The sequence below is a fragment of the Osmerus mordax genome, chromosome 14 (genome assembly GCF_038355195.1).
Source record: "Osmerus mordax isolate fOsmMor3 chromosome 14, fOsmMor3.pri, whole genome shotgun sequence".
Lineage (NCBI taxonomy): Eukaryota > Metazoa > Chordata > Actinopteri > Osmeriformes > Osmeridae > Osmerus > Osmerus mordax.
The window spans coordinates 7,031,427-7,048,499 of record NC_090063.1 but is presented as its reverse complement, the minus strand read 5'-3'; the positions used below and the strand labels follow the sequence as shown (position 1 = coordinate 7,048,499).

General features: G+C 40.7%; 1 protein-coding gene across 1 annotated transcript; it reads right to left on the bottom strand.

The window, feature by feature from the left end:
- Positions 1-1,686: 1,686 nt before the first annotated feature.
- On the bottom strand, positions 1,687-16,412 carry LOC136956083 (nuclear receptor subfamily 6 group A member 1-A-like). The gene is made up of 9 exons (XM_067249906.1): positions 16,397-16,412; positions 9,266-9,496; positions 5,542-5,597; positions 3,700-3,866; positions 3,004-3,234; positions 2,518-2,772; positions 2,242-2,363; positions 1,919-2,071; positions 1,687-1,772 (listed from the first exon to the last, which is right to left on the bottom strand). The coding sequence occupies exons 1-9, from the start codon at positions 16,410-16,412 to the stop codon at positions 1,687-1,689; spliced, it is 1,317 nt and encodes a 438-aa protein (XP_067106007.1).
- Between the last annotated feature and the right edge of the window lie 661 nt (positions 16,413-17,073).

Sequence of the window (17,073 nt, the reverse complement as noted above, 5' to 3'; positions counted from 1 at the left end):
TTCTGTTCGAGTAATACAGAATTCTTACACAATGAAGCATTTCTTATCAAACAAGACAAACAATCCATACAGAACATTTAAATTCAAATAAAACTAACAGTGTGAGACATGGTGAAATGTGACGTATACAAACACATTTGCTGAATAAGGTTTCCTCAAGAACTATATGAACAAACAAGGCTGACAGAGTTGGTTAAGATGGAGACATTTCTAGACCTGAGCTAAATGCCGAACAATGAGCTCTGACTAAGAACCTAAAAACCAAAGCATATCAAACATCAACAATCACAGTAACACACTGTAACTTTGGCACAGTAACTTTTCTTATATCATTGTCTGGTGCAAAATATGTAAACATTCAAGAGATATAACATATATTTTGAAAACTATTTGGAATGTTTTATGGGGGAGGGCAATTGTAATGGTCAAGTGACAGGCCTTATTTGCCATGTGTATAGGACACCAAATAATACAAGGAGTCCAACCAGTTGCAAAGACATTGAGACCTCAAGTGTCATAATTTTTGACAGAAAATGTAAAGAATTGACTTGTAATACTGTTTAAACACACACACAGAATACCACACTTCCCTTTAATAGATAGAAAAAGAGATTCCCAAAAGCAAGACGGCTACTGAAAGGGACTCCTAAACATGATTCCCGAGTAACTCCTGAGTACAACAAACTCTCATTTACCCTGTTAAGAACACCAATTTGTGCGACCCAAAGTAATGTTGGCTCTAACCTTTTTGTTGGCACATAAAGATTTAACAATAGCTGTGTTTTATCAAAGAGCAGTGTACACAGCATACTACATGTCCTTTTTGCATTTATTCGTTATTATATATCCACTCCTACCCACACCTAGGCTGAGACAGTATGCATCATTCCCTTCTGATCTCCTCGGCATCTACAGATACGTCTGCAATAGAGATCAACTACAGTACAACAGCCTGGACCAATTACCCAGTCAGTTGATTGATTGAAATGCAAGAAATGCAAGTAAATGCCAAACTCTGTAGATAATACACCTAAAATATAACATAATCTCTTCCCTTCACTTGCATAATAAGACAGAAAATACAGACATGCAGATTCACGCGCATGTTGATATTAATGCCTCTAATAGAGAGGGCAAAAGAAAAAATCGAAGAAATAAACTCATGTGATGTTGAAGATGTGTTTAAGAAGACATGTCCATTCTGGACATCATCTGGCCTTGAACAGTATAGCAAACCATGTTACATGTATTTTATAATACAAAATGTGGCAGATGCTGTGTTAATAATACAAATGAATAGTGATGTTGTCTTCACCAATACAGAACATACACTTGATCAACTGGGAACCCCAAATATATTTTTTCTACAAATGAAATGGGAAGATAGCTACATTGCTAAGGATCAACACACTTGTAAATTACACTTACGCTTCGAAACAATTATTGGTTAATTTTGTGTAGCCTATTTGCAGGTGTGTGGCATGTTCCTTGCATAGATGAAAATACATTCAGATCTGTCATGTCATAAATACATTTAGGAAAAACATTCACGTTGCACATTACATTCATAAAGGGGCAAATAGGATTGGGGAGAGGAAGTTCCTGTCCTTTGCGGCTTGCCTTCAGGTGACCAGTTGGGTTTTCAGCAGACAGTGACAGGCCTGTTGTGCAAGGTAGTGTCCCTCCTCAGAGCTTGAGGCTTGATCTGCAGGAGTGCAGCACTGCCTTAAACAGTAGGGGGAGTTGTTCCAGTGGGAAATACACCAGTTTTCCTGGATGGACGAAGCATGGAGGAAACAACAAGAGCACTGAATTAAGAATCCAGCGCCACTCTTTGCAACTCCTATTTTATGAACGAACAGATATTCATCCCAATATTTCCCACACAACCCAACAGTATCTCTTGAGGCATACTGACCTGCGATGCAACGTATTTCTGGGAGGCACATCATGATCTCAGTGAAGCGTTTAGGTTGTTGTGGGTACTTGCACTCCATTAAGTCTTGGCACACATACCAGTAGCGCTTGTTAAGCTGTTCAAGCTGGGAAACGTTAATGAGGCCCCGGATATCTGATAAAATAATATTCAAAAGAGACATTATAAAAAAAATGGTAAACTTCTATTCCATTGAAGAGAGATGGCTGTCAAACACTGCAAAATAACAATACAGTATGCTGTTAAAGTGTTTTCTCAATCTAGGATGGATGCAGTGTATGAGTGATATTGAGAGTCAAACATACCTTGGTTGAGGAAGTTGATGGCTTTCATGCAGGCATATTCCTCGTTGCTAACATTCAGCTGATGGAACTTGTGGAACAGGTAAATCAATCTCTCCATTACATCCATTCCATCTTCACTAAACCTGGCAGGATAGACAGAAACAGAGTAATTATGAATTCATTATGTTAGTGACTTCCTTGAGCCATGAGCTATTTGATCGGCACCAGAATTATACTAGCCCCAGGGTCTAAAACCATGATTGCCTCAAACCCCCAAACTCTGGTTAAACTTCGTACTCTTTCAATTGGTCATCCAAGGGTGAGTATTTAGCGGTGACGGCTGCCAGGTCTCCAAAGATCTGTGCGCTGTATATGGTGAAGCTGGAGAGCAAGATGAGCTCCTGCCAGGTGGCACTGAGCAGGCGGGTGCAGTCCTCGATGGACAGCTCACAGAAGAAGGGGAGCTGCTTGATCCAAGAGATCTGACGGAACAGCAGCTCATCTGCCAGACGGCACAGCAGGGCAAAAAGCTCCACCTGGGTCACCCCGTACCTGGGTGAGATGTCGTGAGAGGAAGTGGAGAAGACAAAGGTGAGCTGGTTCTCAGAAGTGAGAGGATTTTCCAGCTAGCAAACTAAAAAGGTTAATGGTTACCGGTCTTTAGGGCTTTCCAAGGAAAATGCTCAATCAAACAATCAAACACCACCAAAATACAGCAATGGTGCTGAAAACAACTTTAAAACAACCTTCCAGCAACAGGAGCTGTGTGTCATGGAGACTCACCCAGCGTTTATCAGCATGGGGGTGCCCAGGGGCGCCAGGTCTTCAGCAGCCATCAGCTGTGACACCAGGGTCTGGGATTTGGGATACAGGCTGCGAGCAGGACTGGGAAAAGGGCCAGACTGTTCCATGTACCCAAAAAGGTGCGGCAGAGACTGGTAGTGCAAGGGCACAAGGGTGCCAATATACTGTTCCTGGTAGGTAGCATTGTAGCTGCTGATGTCCATTGATCGACTGCAAAGAAATAAATGAATACATTGAAATTACCTTAAGGTGTCTTCAGAAAAGACACAACATCAGGTCCTCATACATACTAGCGAGAATTGAGCAATCATTCATCTGTTGGGTGAGTGAGCTGGTGACCCAGAGAGAAAGTCATACAGGGAGAGTTGACCCTAAGTGTTAAGGACAGCATTTGTGGCACAGCAGCTTTTCAAATGGCTGTCGTTTCTGCGGCAACAAACCCAGCGAAAAAGCAGAAGCGAAAAGAAACACAATTCTTCAAATTCTTGCATGTAAGTGCATTTCTATCCAGAACAAGATCATTTAGAATGTTGAGGAGAGTTACAATACATTATCTCTAAACATGAAAGGTTAAATCCAACTATACTATTTTCTGTTGTAATATACTGAAGACAATATCTTATCTCTAGTACATTCCATGTGCTGTGCTGTCATGGCAAAGTGTCTGGAGCTCACCTGGATGACAGAGTGGACACTGGGGAAGGATGGTTGACCTCAGAGACACCGTTGTCGGGGGAACTCTGCTCGCTGTCCATGTTGTCTCCCCAAGAGTGTTCTGGAATATGGTTGTCTTCCTTAAATTCTTGGCCTGTCATAATGCGTTCAATTTCTTGGTGTGAAATCTGTAGGAAACAAACAAGCTGGAAAGTGAGGTCACTATCCATATTCCTTTGGCAATTGACACACCTTACCAATGTTAACTACACTGATTTGGCACAAATTACTTCTATTCAAAGCATCCTTGACTTTACCATGTATTCACTCTTAATAAATCCTATTCAACAAAAAATCTGTGACTATGGAGAATGAGTCACCAGCAGCTCAACAGTTCACATTGCTTTGATTAGATATAGTGTTGAACAATTGTATTCACTCCGGAACACTGACTAACAGCTCAACAAAGCCTAGTATCCAATTGTAAGATAACATAACAATGAATGTGGTTTTCAAATAAATGTATATGATTAATTGACATTGTTTCAATATTTCATATTGCATAAATACTTTGTTTTGATGGATTGTTTAGGGAGAGTCAATGCTGAAAATCACAATCTATGACCTACTCATTTCAATATTTATGGAGATGGTCAAGTTTTGAGATAATGACATATTTTGGCCCAACTACACAGCACTTTGAAAAACTGTCTCTGTCTCCATCTCAAAACTGTCTCTGTCTCTCTGTCTCCATCCCCCCCCCCTCTTATTTAGTATGTGTAGACAATATATCAATACATATATTGTTCCATAGAAATAACATGCATTAACATGTTATGATTTATTGATGACACATACAGAATATACCCCTTTCAAATTAATTGTAATGAATGACTCTCCTCTGTGAAGGCGTCCTAACCTTAGTCGCCTGAAAGACAGCCGACAACTTTGTGGAGGTGTTTTCATATCTACCTGAGCAAAATTTTAATTTTGCTTAATGAGTTAACCTCACATCTATTATGAGATACACGCATGGGTCAGTGAGCTGTGTTTTGAAAGGGCCCATTTCAATCTCTAGTGCAAGATATAGAGGCAGGAGCTCCCAAAATCAGAATGCTCTTGCATAATCATTTAATATGCAAAGAATGTTATCTAAAACCTTTTTGCCAGATACACGTCAATAGAAACTGTGAGGTATTTCAAGTATTATTGAATGTCACAGCAATTTCTTTATGAAAAAAAGGTATGAAAAACGTGAGAAGATTTGATTAAATGGAATATCAGTCAATATAAATGTACAATCAATGTCAATAAGTAGGTAGTATAGTTTGGGAACTTGTTTCAAGTGTCTGTTGAAAGTAATCTCAATATATACAAGGTATTTGAGGCTGTATTTTGAGGCAAACACTCCAACAGAACACCTGACAAGCATGTAACATAAATATCGACTTTCTAAAGCAAAAACAATTTTTCGGCACTGACAGGGAAGGTCTCCTCTCAGGGAAGGTTTTTCAAGCACTGACAAAAATCTGTACAAAAAAACATTTTTCATTGTGTACCTGAATTTAAAAAACTGAATGTTGAGAGCTCTTAAGGGTTGGTTGCAATAAATAAATAAATACATAAGTATATGTAGCAGTGACCTTTGAGCCAATAGAGCTCAACCTGTATGCAGCCTTCAAAGACTGCAAGGTTGACAGCACTCCTTCCTGCCCTTAAACTATTGATCTAGTGTTGTCAGCTGGACATACTTGCATAGACGGTGTGTCCAGTAGGACAAAGCATGGTAAAGCATTAAGATAAAAGTATAGTACCTGGAATATATATTTGTATTCATTCAAAGTACGTGGATGCTAAACATACCTGAATAGGCCCAATGGTTTTATTTCTCCCTCCTGGCATCCCATCCTCCCTGATTGCTGTATGGAGGTAATTAATGTTACAAAAGCTATACAAATCAAGTAAAATGCAAGGACACATTTCATGTAGATTAGTATTCATTTCCATTCCATTATAAAGTGGACTATAGGCTGTTTGGCAACCTCCCCATAGCAATAAGTTGTACACACACAAGATTTTCCCTCTCTCTAGGCCATGCAATAGATGTATCCATTGATGTAGTGAACACCCCTGATGTAGTGAACACCCCCGCACCCCAAATACTTATAAAAAGGCTCAAGACGCACTTGTTCCGGGAGTACAACGGTACTTAGGAACGGTTCGCTTGACCCGATGTTAGTTTCCTCAAGGACCACAATGACTCTTGCTTAGAGACTTGTTGCTCTTGTGGTTAGTGGTAACTGATTTAAATTTTTGGTTCTCGCTGTGATATATTGTTTTATTACTGTTGCTTGCTTTTTCCCACAGGTACACTTGCACTTATAGCTGTTCATGTTGTTTGGTTGTGACTTGTTTAACTACATGCTCTTATGGTTCTTCCCTTTGGCACTTACTTTGGTTGTTCACAATGTGTGCTTCATGTTTTGGCTACTCGCGATGTTTTTTGGCTATCTTGTTGTTATGATCAGTGACCTATGCACTTTGTAAAGCTCTCTCTTGGAAGTCGCTTTGGATAAAAGCGTCTGCTAAATGAATAAATGTAAAATGTAAATGTAAAAATGATGAACTATCAAGGTAAAAGCCTTTGACTAGCAAACTTAAAAGTATTTGCACAGGCCAGAGGTTCTCCGACTGTAACGCTAGTGGTATGTGGAGCTCACCATGGTGGAACCAATGACAGTTACTTATTTATTTTTACAGTAAAAGTATTTATTTTTAGATTAATAACTAGGCAAGAACACATTCTTGTTTCGGCAATGCAAGGTACATTCTTTTAGCAATAGGTGTTTCCATTGCTTAGACAAACCATGTAAATATTCTTCACCAGCTAATATGCTGAAAGTTTGAACCACTTTGCCCCGCCCCATAATTTTAGTTTGTTTATTTCCTAATAACAGTATTCCTGTCAGAGTTTCATTAAAGACTTATAATTTTACTTGTGAGGTAGGAATTTGTGTCAGTTCTTAAACAGAAGCAAGAGAGGAAATTTGTTTTTACAAGGTACCTTTAAATGACTGTATAGTTTTGGATTGCACAACCTGTCAAAGGGACATGGCGCCCTCTCTTGGCAGGAGATTCACAAGAAAAAGAAACTAATTTATAAAGCACGTACTGTATTCTTTCTTTTTTAAATATAAAATGATTGCCATATGTTTTTTTCTTATCCAAAATAAAATGTAAAACATATTAGTAAGGTAGCACTACAAAGCTTCACATTGATAATCTCTGCAATTTGAAACTGGCCTTCATCTAACTAGTATAGAAGCAGGATTCAGATCCTAACATCATATTTACATGAACTCATACCAACTGAAATAAATGTGATTGTAACAGATGGGTTTGTTCTTTTATGACAGGCCTTGTTGGAAAACGAAAATGTTCAATATATTTTAGATGTCTTTAGGACAGGGCAGCCCATCAGACAAGGAGTTTGGAGCTGTTACTTGTCATGTCTGCCTTTAGGGGTCACTGCAGGAACTTTCATCAGCTCAGACCATGACATACTAGGGTCTTAGAGATATGGTAGGAATTTACACATACTTGTGGAATGGAACAATTGTTTGACGTTTTTGAAAAGGTTAACCATGTTGGTTCAAATGCAGTCACAAGCTATACTTCTAATGAGGACTGCTAGTCTTGGATTAGAGTGCGTTCTTTATTCAATTCCCTTGGAGTCACCCCCATTTCATAAACAGGCCCATCTTATTTTCAAGAAAACAGAAATACTGTGTGCATCATAGCCATTAAAAACCTCACAGAGTACACAACTAAAGTGGATTATCTGCACAAACTGTTAAAGGTGTTGAAACTGAATACTTGCTGGTGTTCGTCATGCTTGTAATGCCATTAAGATCTGATAAAGCCCTGAGGTTTTGGTCTAATTCCAGTTTCTGCCTCAGGGGCTGGATGAACCAGCGTGTTTGGACCTCCTCCCCTCTCAAGCATGCAGGATGCATAGCAATATATTTGCATATCAGAAATCAAAGAAAACATTTAGCTTCCTTTTTCTTGGGCTCTGCAAATGACTCTTGTTATCTTCTTATCTTAAGCTGGGATCAAAGACAGACTGGTAAATAAAGAATAACAAAGGAGATGAAGAACCAGTTCTACATTGTCTTCAAGGATCTCGATAAGGATAAGTTCGTTCATGGCGTCTTGAATTTAAAATTGTTAATAACCCCCGTGTGTAAAAATTTAATCTCTGCGACAGTCACAATCTTCTTGCAGTTTAGCACAATAATCACAGTAACTGATGCTAATGTTACAGTGTCTATGGCATGAAGTCGGAAAGGAAGTCTTACGCGACCATGCAACTGAAAAGACGTGAAAAACGTTGCCACTGCGCTCTTTAGTTGAAATCACAACTGTTATCATTTGAGCAATAAAAAGAAATAGGGCAGATGGAGGACATACCAATGATGAGAACATGGAGGACCAGTGGGCTTGACATGCGGTGTCACTTTCAATAGGTCACCACGACATGAATGTCAACTTGAGTTAGATCTGTACAAACAAGCGATTGGGCAGCGGGCTTTGGTGTCACCCAATCACCTTGATAGAATGGAACTGAAATTGATGTTAACAGGCTCTCCCAGGTACATAGGACTATAGTCTTCCAGGTAACAGCCTGCCAGCCTTTGTTATTGTCCTTATCATTATTATCACCGTCATCCCTGCTGGCCTAATGGTACTTTTTCCCACTAGTGTTTCCATGTGCATCTCCAGATGAGGTCCTCTCAAATTCAGTCCTCTGTCTTTCATTCCATCCTCACATCTCTTCACCTGTCTGTCTCCATCTCCCTCCAAATCTGTACCCTCTTGTCAATCTCTTCATTTGAATCTCACTGTGTTTTTCGGCAGATCCCATCCTACATACACAAAGCCTCTCTCTTTCTCCTGTAGGCAATGATTAGGAGAATGTTCACATGGGCAGTCAATGCTGTAGTTGGAAATGTGATTTTTTCAAAGAGAGCTACTAAAGTTTGAAGCCAGTTTGATAACTAGTACTGATAACTATCTGGGAACTAGTTGCAAATGAATGTCAAACGTCGATGTTGTGGTGCATTACTGTAAGAGCTGAAGGAGATGCACAGTGGGGAAGACCTGAAAGGACTGAATAGAATAAACTTAGTCTGTTCTTCAACATATACGAATGTTTAAGATGAGGTATTCTAATGCAGAGAAATCTACACATTTAACTGACAATTTTAAGTTACAACTAGTCTCAATCTCCCTGACGTGTGCCCTTGAAATAGACAATTCTTTCCTCAGATTAGAGTAAGTATCTAATTGCCCTTCAAACGATTGCTTTTTGATCGCCTACAATTGCCGTTCTATAAACAGATAAATGTAAATACTAAATACAAAGCCCGAATCAGAAATATGAAGGTTGTGAAGGATTGTTCGAAGTTAATGATCACACAGCTTCACAAAAACTGATGGCACCCTTGTTTGGCCCATTCTTGCTTAGCCTATTATATTAAAACAATTTGGGTGCACATTTGATACCGTTTGCACGTATATGTACCTTTGCGGTTCATGCCCATCTGAAGACACTTGAGAAGGCGGCAGTACTGGCAGCGGTTGCGCTGCTTGCGTGACATCTCGCAGTTCTTGTCTCGGCTGCAGCGGTAGACGCGCTTGTTGCAGATGCTGCGCTTGAAGAAGCCCTTGCAGCCCTCGCAGGAGATGATGCCGTAGTGCAGGCCTGTGGCGCGGTCACCACAGATGAGGCAGGAGCGCGAGTCAGCCTGGCCACCTGAAGGAAGGAAAGAAGGAAGGAAGGAAGGAAGGAAGGAAGGAAGGAAGGAAGGAAGGAAGGAAGGAAGAGAAATATGTTACATTTCAGGGTCTAAGTCAAATTAAATTAAATGCATTTTGATCAATCAACTGTTTACTAATGAATCTGATATAATTGTGTTCGAGAAACATACAGAGAACAAAAACTATGGAAAACACATTGATTCCATTTCAATATTTCATGTTACAAATTGTAACATTATTAACACATGTTGTCAGTGGATGAGCAAGGTCTGAAGTCTCTACATGTTTTACTTTCATTATATAAGGTTACTATGATAACCTATATTAGTTATACACTATTTTCTTCCACATGTTTTGTATTTTCTCTCCATAAATTGAAGTCATTTATGAACTGTGCTAGTCTTTCCTAAAGGGAGACACACAACTGTCAGACCATTACACCAAGATGAACTGTATGAGCTAACTGTGTGTTGTGTTTATCAAACACACACAGCTTTCACAGTTAGAACAGCACTTCCAACAACATACACTCAATAACAGGATTCAAACTGTAGTCTCAAACGGCCAATCTACTGTAGAAAAGCTGCTGTTCTGTTCTGGAGATCTTTCTTTAATCCGCTTATAAGCAGTTGTGCCCTCTGAGACCAAATACAAATCTGAACCTGGGTGCATATTTCATTAAATGTGGTTACCAAATCATTTGTATAAATAGACAGTGATATATTGTGTTCATAACTATGTAACTTGTGCACTGCAAATAAGTGTTTTGGTGTGTTTCACGACCATGACATTGCATCACTGTTTCAGCTGCACGGGTCTGCTGTGCCTCCACTCTCCCAGGTGTCTCTATCTTACATTCACCATTTTGTGCCAAGTGGAGTTGCATGGCTGGGAGCGGTGGGGGGCTGTCACCTCCGATAGGATGCTTGTGTCCCTACTGTGTGCTGACAGAATCGGGCTGAGGAACCAGTTGAATACCACGATGCCTGTGGCATCTCACCCTGCTTTCGGCATCAAGAGCAGGACATAAGAGGGAAGAAGATCAACATTTTAAAAAGCCATGCTGTCTTCTATTTGTTATTTTATTTTTACAATCCTAAAGATGATCTTGGCTGCTTCCACATATTATTATCTGAATTTGTTAGGCTGCTGACAAGTATTTATTCATTCTCTACTCCTTCGTAAGGCTAGGAGAAGTAAGTGCTGTTCTAACTGTGAAAGCATGCACAGAGGGGTCATTTCTCTGTCTACTGTAGGAACTGCAAGGTGTCAACAAATGCATTAACATTTTAACTATGAGCTTTTGCCTGTCTTCAGCCTTCGCAAACAATTGTATGTTTGTTTTGCTTAGGACCACCAACCCATTGGATGTCCATTTTTGGAGCGTGAGGTGGGCTGGATTTCAAGGTTTTCTCTGCAAACACTTTCAGTGGTTACGATTCCTCATTTTCACAAAAATAACTGGCACCTACACTTATCATGCAAAACAGTCGCTATTTTGGAGTGTGGTGGGGGTGTGGGTGAGAGGAGTTAATGGGAACCACTTGCGAGGTGTGGTTCCTGTGTGGTGGAATGAGGATTTAGGAGGTGAAAGTTGTACTTGAGCAAATCTAAGTTTTACTGAAGTTGTAAAACCTGAAAGCAGGATGAGCATGGTGCTCAGTTGGTTTTTCATATGTATTTCAATCATTCTGTGTACCGTGTGGAAGTGATAGAGTGTGTGTTGTACTGTAAGCATACTCATACCCGGCGCGCACACACGCAGACAGCATCAAGATTCATCAACTGATGACTGTGGGGCGTGTAGGAGCACTACGTGAGTCAAGCTCCCTTCAAATCCCTACACTCACCACGTTCTGGCCTCCCAAGGGTCGAGGATCTGGCACGGACATGTCATTTTCCTAATACATATAATACGTCTTCAAACCAGGTCAAGATGACTCCACTGTCATCTGCCCAGGATGTAAAGAGGGGATTTAAATCTCTTGAAAACTATTCTTATGACCTTCTATCTTAAATAAAAAAAACTGGGGAAGGATGTGACACTACAGCTTATTTGACAATCTGCTGAGAAGGATTTTAAGAATGACACCAATCCAAAAATAGGTTCACTTATAATCCTGCAGCAAGACTAACTGGATGAAATGAATGAACAACTTTCTTTTCAGGACAACAGCTTACTGTAGCTAGTCCGCACACTTTGGCCTAGTTTTACCCCATGTCTGTATTTATTTGTCCATTTGACAAGCCAATGGATTCTTTCTCATTTTTATTTCATTTATTTTGGGAGGATGAACAGTTCTGTTTTAGGTATGGAAATATATGTATAGCTGGCTTGTGCGCCTGTATCACACACATCATAGTACTTCACGTTCTTCGAGGATGAGGAGCTCAGAAAAGAAGAACTATAAGTGCTTGTGAAATCTTTAACAGAATAATCCCCGAACCTCCAACATTAAAATCCTCCAAGCATCAAGTCAGGAATTAAAGCCCAGGCCTTTTGCCTCTTTTTACTCAACCTGCACATCTCTGTAGCAGAAGAATGAGCTCAATCTGAGAACCTCCACCATCCATTCATCAATGTTTCCCATCCTCCATCTCACTGCGAGGGTTGTGGGCGTTATAGATACAAAAAAAGAACATACTTTGCACGAGTAAACACATAAACACTTATATCCCTCTATAGAAGCTGTACTGAACTGTTCTGTCATTTCTATGTGGCGCAAAGGGTTAAAAAAAGACAGCTGAAATAAAATTAAAAAGCCTGCATTGGCAAAAAGCGAGAGTCAAAGCAGATGGAAGTAGAAAAAAAAGTGTGTGTGTATTTTGTGAGTGTGTGTGACATATGGCATAAGAGCAGTGTGTGTGAGTTCAGAGCAGAGACAAAGCAAAATGGCACAACCCTGCAATGATTATGATATCGGCGAAACATGGCTGCCAATCCTCTTACTTGCAGGTCAGTGAGCTGTTAAATAGGACAGAGTTTCTGCCTAGGTCTCTGGAGGGCAAGAGAGTGTGTGTGTTGAGGCATAACGGGGCAAGCTCACATACTGTAGGGATGGTCTCAGCTGCAATGCTATGGGCCTAACACACAGGGGACACCTACAGCCGGTGTGTGTGTGTGTGTGTGTGTGTGTGCACGTGTGTGTGTGCACGTGTGTGTGTGTGTCAAAGGGCATGATCCTAAAAACAGTAGACACAATGCATACATTCCTCTTACCAGATATGTGATTCATGTCTGTCCACTAAAATGTTTCAAGACTTCTCTACTTGCAGAAACAAGTAAGTGACTGGATAGGAGTAAGCCCCCAACAAAGGAATGCCAGCTCTGTCAGTTAACCGTGACCCCACCCGCATTTGGCCAAGTCTTTACTACCATAGCTGCTTGTGCTGCTTCTGTACCCTCGGTTTCAATCCCATATTAATGTTGAAGCAGTTATAGGCAGTTGTATGTATGTATTTCCTTGTCATTTAGACAAATATGCATCTAATTGCATTGCTAAATCTGTTAAAGTGAGTTTGTACAAAATATAGAACTGTACTAAATGTATTCTTAATAGTTGTTCATCTGACAATATCATTTTTTTACCAGCAACATTTTCACGCTGAAATTGACATTTGAAGCATATCTAGCTGTGTTGAACTGACTTGCAAAGGTCAGGATCCAAACTGAGCTGCTAATCTATATCAATATGTACCAAAGCATTTTTTGCATCCTAGTAAAGTAAGTGCAACTACAATGACAAAAAAGAACAAATACTGACTGTATAGTGTAAAAGGGTGTCACAATAGAGCTGGTGCTGCTTTGAAGGGACAAATGGTGTCAATACCAATGAGGTATGTGTCTGTGTGTGTGTGCCTCTGGCTCGATTATCTTGAGAACAGGTCATTTTTTTCTACCCATTAGGAGGTCAACTTGCTACCAGCAGGTACTGCACTTATGGTTAAGGTGAGCCCTCTCTGTAGAAACATCTGATTAGGTAGCAAAGAATGGCAGAACATCGGACACTGTTTAAAGTTAGCCAGGTGTATTTCTCATGACCTAAGAATGTGCAGTGTCAAGTGTTGATGTTTGGTTAGTGGTTTGCAAGAAACACTAAGCACTGGAGCCGTGGATCTCATGAAAATGGGCACTGCAATAACCAACAATGGGCACTTCACTAGTTCACTTCAACTAGTGCACAGTGCCCGTGATGCACACAGCGATTAAGATGTTGGTGAGACACACACACACACAGATTCCTGAGCAAGCAACTTTATAATCACATGATAATGTCCGACCCTGCTTCTTGCAAACTAAAAGGGGAAAAATGTGCATTTTAGTTTGAAGCTCAACCTTGTGACGTCATTATACACCAAGTGAGAGACTACAGCCAGAGTGCAGGTGTGTGTTTGTGTGTGTGTGTGTGTGTGTGTGTGTGTGTGAGAGAGAGAGAGAGACAGAGAGAGACAGAGAGAGAGTAAGAGAGAGGGCTACTAGTGTTGGTCTTGGTGGGGTCAACGTAAGGCCTCATGACAGCTGTGTTAAATCACTTCACTAGGGTGTGAGAAGTCACAATGCTTGCACTCAACCTCATCTTGAACTCCACGTCAGTTTTACGGCCCTCCCCTCCCCCATGAGTCCTGTTAAAGGCCACATTGTTTTCCATGGGGTCAGTCCCGGTGCCATTCCAAACTTTAAAGCAATCAGGAAATGCAACTCGGGCATTTTAAGGGGTGGGGGTGGCGGGGTTAGGGGGGAGGAGATGTAGAGCTCAATGGATTGCTGGTTTTTCTTTTTTACAAAAAACAGCTGTTAGTCCACAATTCTCTCAAGTTCTGTCCTTCTAACCATCAGTAACTACATATCTTTTGGGGGGGATTCTGATTTAGGGAAAGGTCTGTGTAACGTGAGCTGTCTACTCACTGCCTGTGGGCGAAAGAAACTGTGCTGTCTTTAGAGGTAATGAAACTGAGGTTTACCGCCTCAGATGAAATTTGTACTTGAGGATTTGAATCATACAGAATGACTGTAAACCAAAAGCAGAATGAAAACAATGGGTACAAAATATCCATCCACTTATATTGTACCACAAGGCTCATTGTGAAACAAAGGATGTCAAGCTTTTTCGCAGTGTGTTAGATCTCCATCCCCCCTGGGACGAGAAAGAAGTGCCTTTACATCTTATTAAGACAGCTTGAATGTCTTGTTAGTTTCAGCTCATTAACAGGTCAGCTGCATTTAGTTGAAAAGTATTTTAAGGGCAGGCCTGTCAACATACTATTAAGGAACTATCAACATTTAAAAATGTTGTCAAATGTAATTTGGGTTGATGGGATACAACATAATATAAACAGCGCTTTCCTTTCCCATACTGCCTACATTCCCGACATTGGTAAATTATAATAAATAGCAAATGTATGCTTACCTTCAGGCATATTATTTCTGCACAGTCCAGCTAAAGAATTAGGGTGTACAGGATATAACGAGTGTTTCAAAAATAGCTTTTAACCAAGGCTTTCAATTGATTTATCTGTGTACAATCTCTCCCTGAAAGCTTTACCTGTGGTCCCTGTTTACAACTGACACAATACATTCCAGAATGATCTTATCGATGGTTCTCTGGGGAATCTGATGGACAGCAATCATTCAAAGAGACTTACAAAATATATATGACATGCACACCAAGCACCTGCATTTGCCTGTTTAGAAGAGTAGCCTAGTTCTGCTTATGTGAAGCGAAAGAGGAAGACAAATATATACCATATATCAAGAAATTAGGAAAGCTAAGAGCTGCACTCGGCTTTGGCAGACAGACATAAGCATTGCGCACACTCATGCAGTACATCTACCATACTAAAATACCACACTCATGCAGTACATCTACCATACTTCTGCAAACAAGGATTGATGTAGAAAGGGAGGCAACACGTTTCACTTTGGCAGTGAAATGAAGTGAATCAAGTTAAAGAGGAATATAAGTGAGTGAGTCAGCAAATAAAAAGACACAGTCAGTAACAATTGATTTGATCATCTCATTTCATTAACCTTTATATTCTGAACATATATGCAAGACTGAGGCCTCTTTTAACAGTTTAACAAGTTGAGAAGGGGGAGAGTATTGTGAAGAAAGGGTAAAGGGAGGTTGGCACAGCTGTACGTTCCAATGATTCTTAAGACGATTTTAATGTGCTCTGTGGAGCCAGGGCGACCCCTCATCGCACACACCCCACACGTGCACACACACCCCACATGTGCACACACACCCCACACGTGCAAACACACCCACACGTGCACACACACACACACTCATGCCACCACATACTGCTTACATTGCCATTACAAAAACCTTTTCCAGATGGGCTCAACAGACCAAAACAACCAAATCCCAAAAAGTTCCCCTTCCATCCACTCTCTCTCTCTCTCTCTCTCTCTCTCTCTCTCTCTCTCTCTCTCTCTCTCTCTCTCTCTCTCTCTCTCTCTCTCTCTCTCTCTCTCTCTCTCTCTCTCTCTCTGAAACACAGAACATAGTGTCTCAACTGTTTGACTGGATGCTGTTAAGTGTACATAAAACACCTAATGCTGTCAAATCTGCTGTAATTCATCAATAGGAAATTGACATTGACAATCTCTGTGAAACAAGACTGGTCCTTGCAAAACTTGCATTACCTAATACATGTATGCACATTCACATATGTCCATGCACACCCAAACAGACACTCACTCATGTAATTGGACAGAAATGTGTAATTGGACAGACATTTCCAGCTGAATTTCTTGACAGAACCTTCCTAATGTTAAGGATTATTATTGTAATAATAATATTACATTGGATACAAGCAGCAGACATGATTACCGCATGTCCCAGCAGCACAATTGAATGAAAGGGTTATTACTTGGGACCCCAACCCTTACCTTCCCATGTATCCATTGCATACTGGTCCTTATCTCCCAATGGTCATCTGGAAACCATCCACACAGGTAGTGTATGTCCACTCACTCACTCTTCACTGTACACGCAAAGTCCACTGTAAGAGATTAGACCTCATGACCTTTGCATTTCTCCCTATCTGTCTTTCTATCTATCCCCTCTCTAACTCTTATTTCCTGTGTCCTCTGTCCAGTTCCACTGGGATCTCTGCGGCTCTTTCACCTCCTGGTTGCTGTCCATGGATAGCCCGCAAAAGTGAGGAGGCGGTTTACAGGCCAGTTTGTCATGTGACCTCCGGACACAAGCCATTGGGGTCATGGCTCAGGCCATAGCATCATGGGGAGGGGCAGAGTGTGTGTTGTGAAAGTGGGTGTATGGATGGTGGTTATCTGAGTGGAACTGATAGCCTTTTTTCCCCGGCTGTTAAAACAATGCCCCACCTCCAACCAAATTCTTCTGTTCCCCTCCCCCATGCCTAACTTCCCTACTTCTTTTGCACACACGAGTGTGTGTGTCTGTTTTATAACACACTTACATACAAAAACACATCTTTAAAATGAGGCCCAAGATACTGCTGAGTTTATATAATACAATTTGTGAATTTTAGATGATCGAAGTAGGTGAGACGATGACAAGTTCTAAATTGTCAAGACACACACAA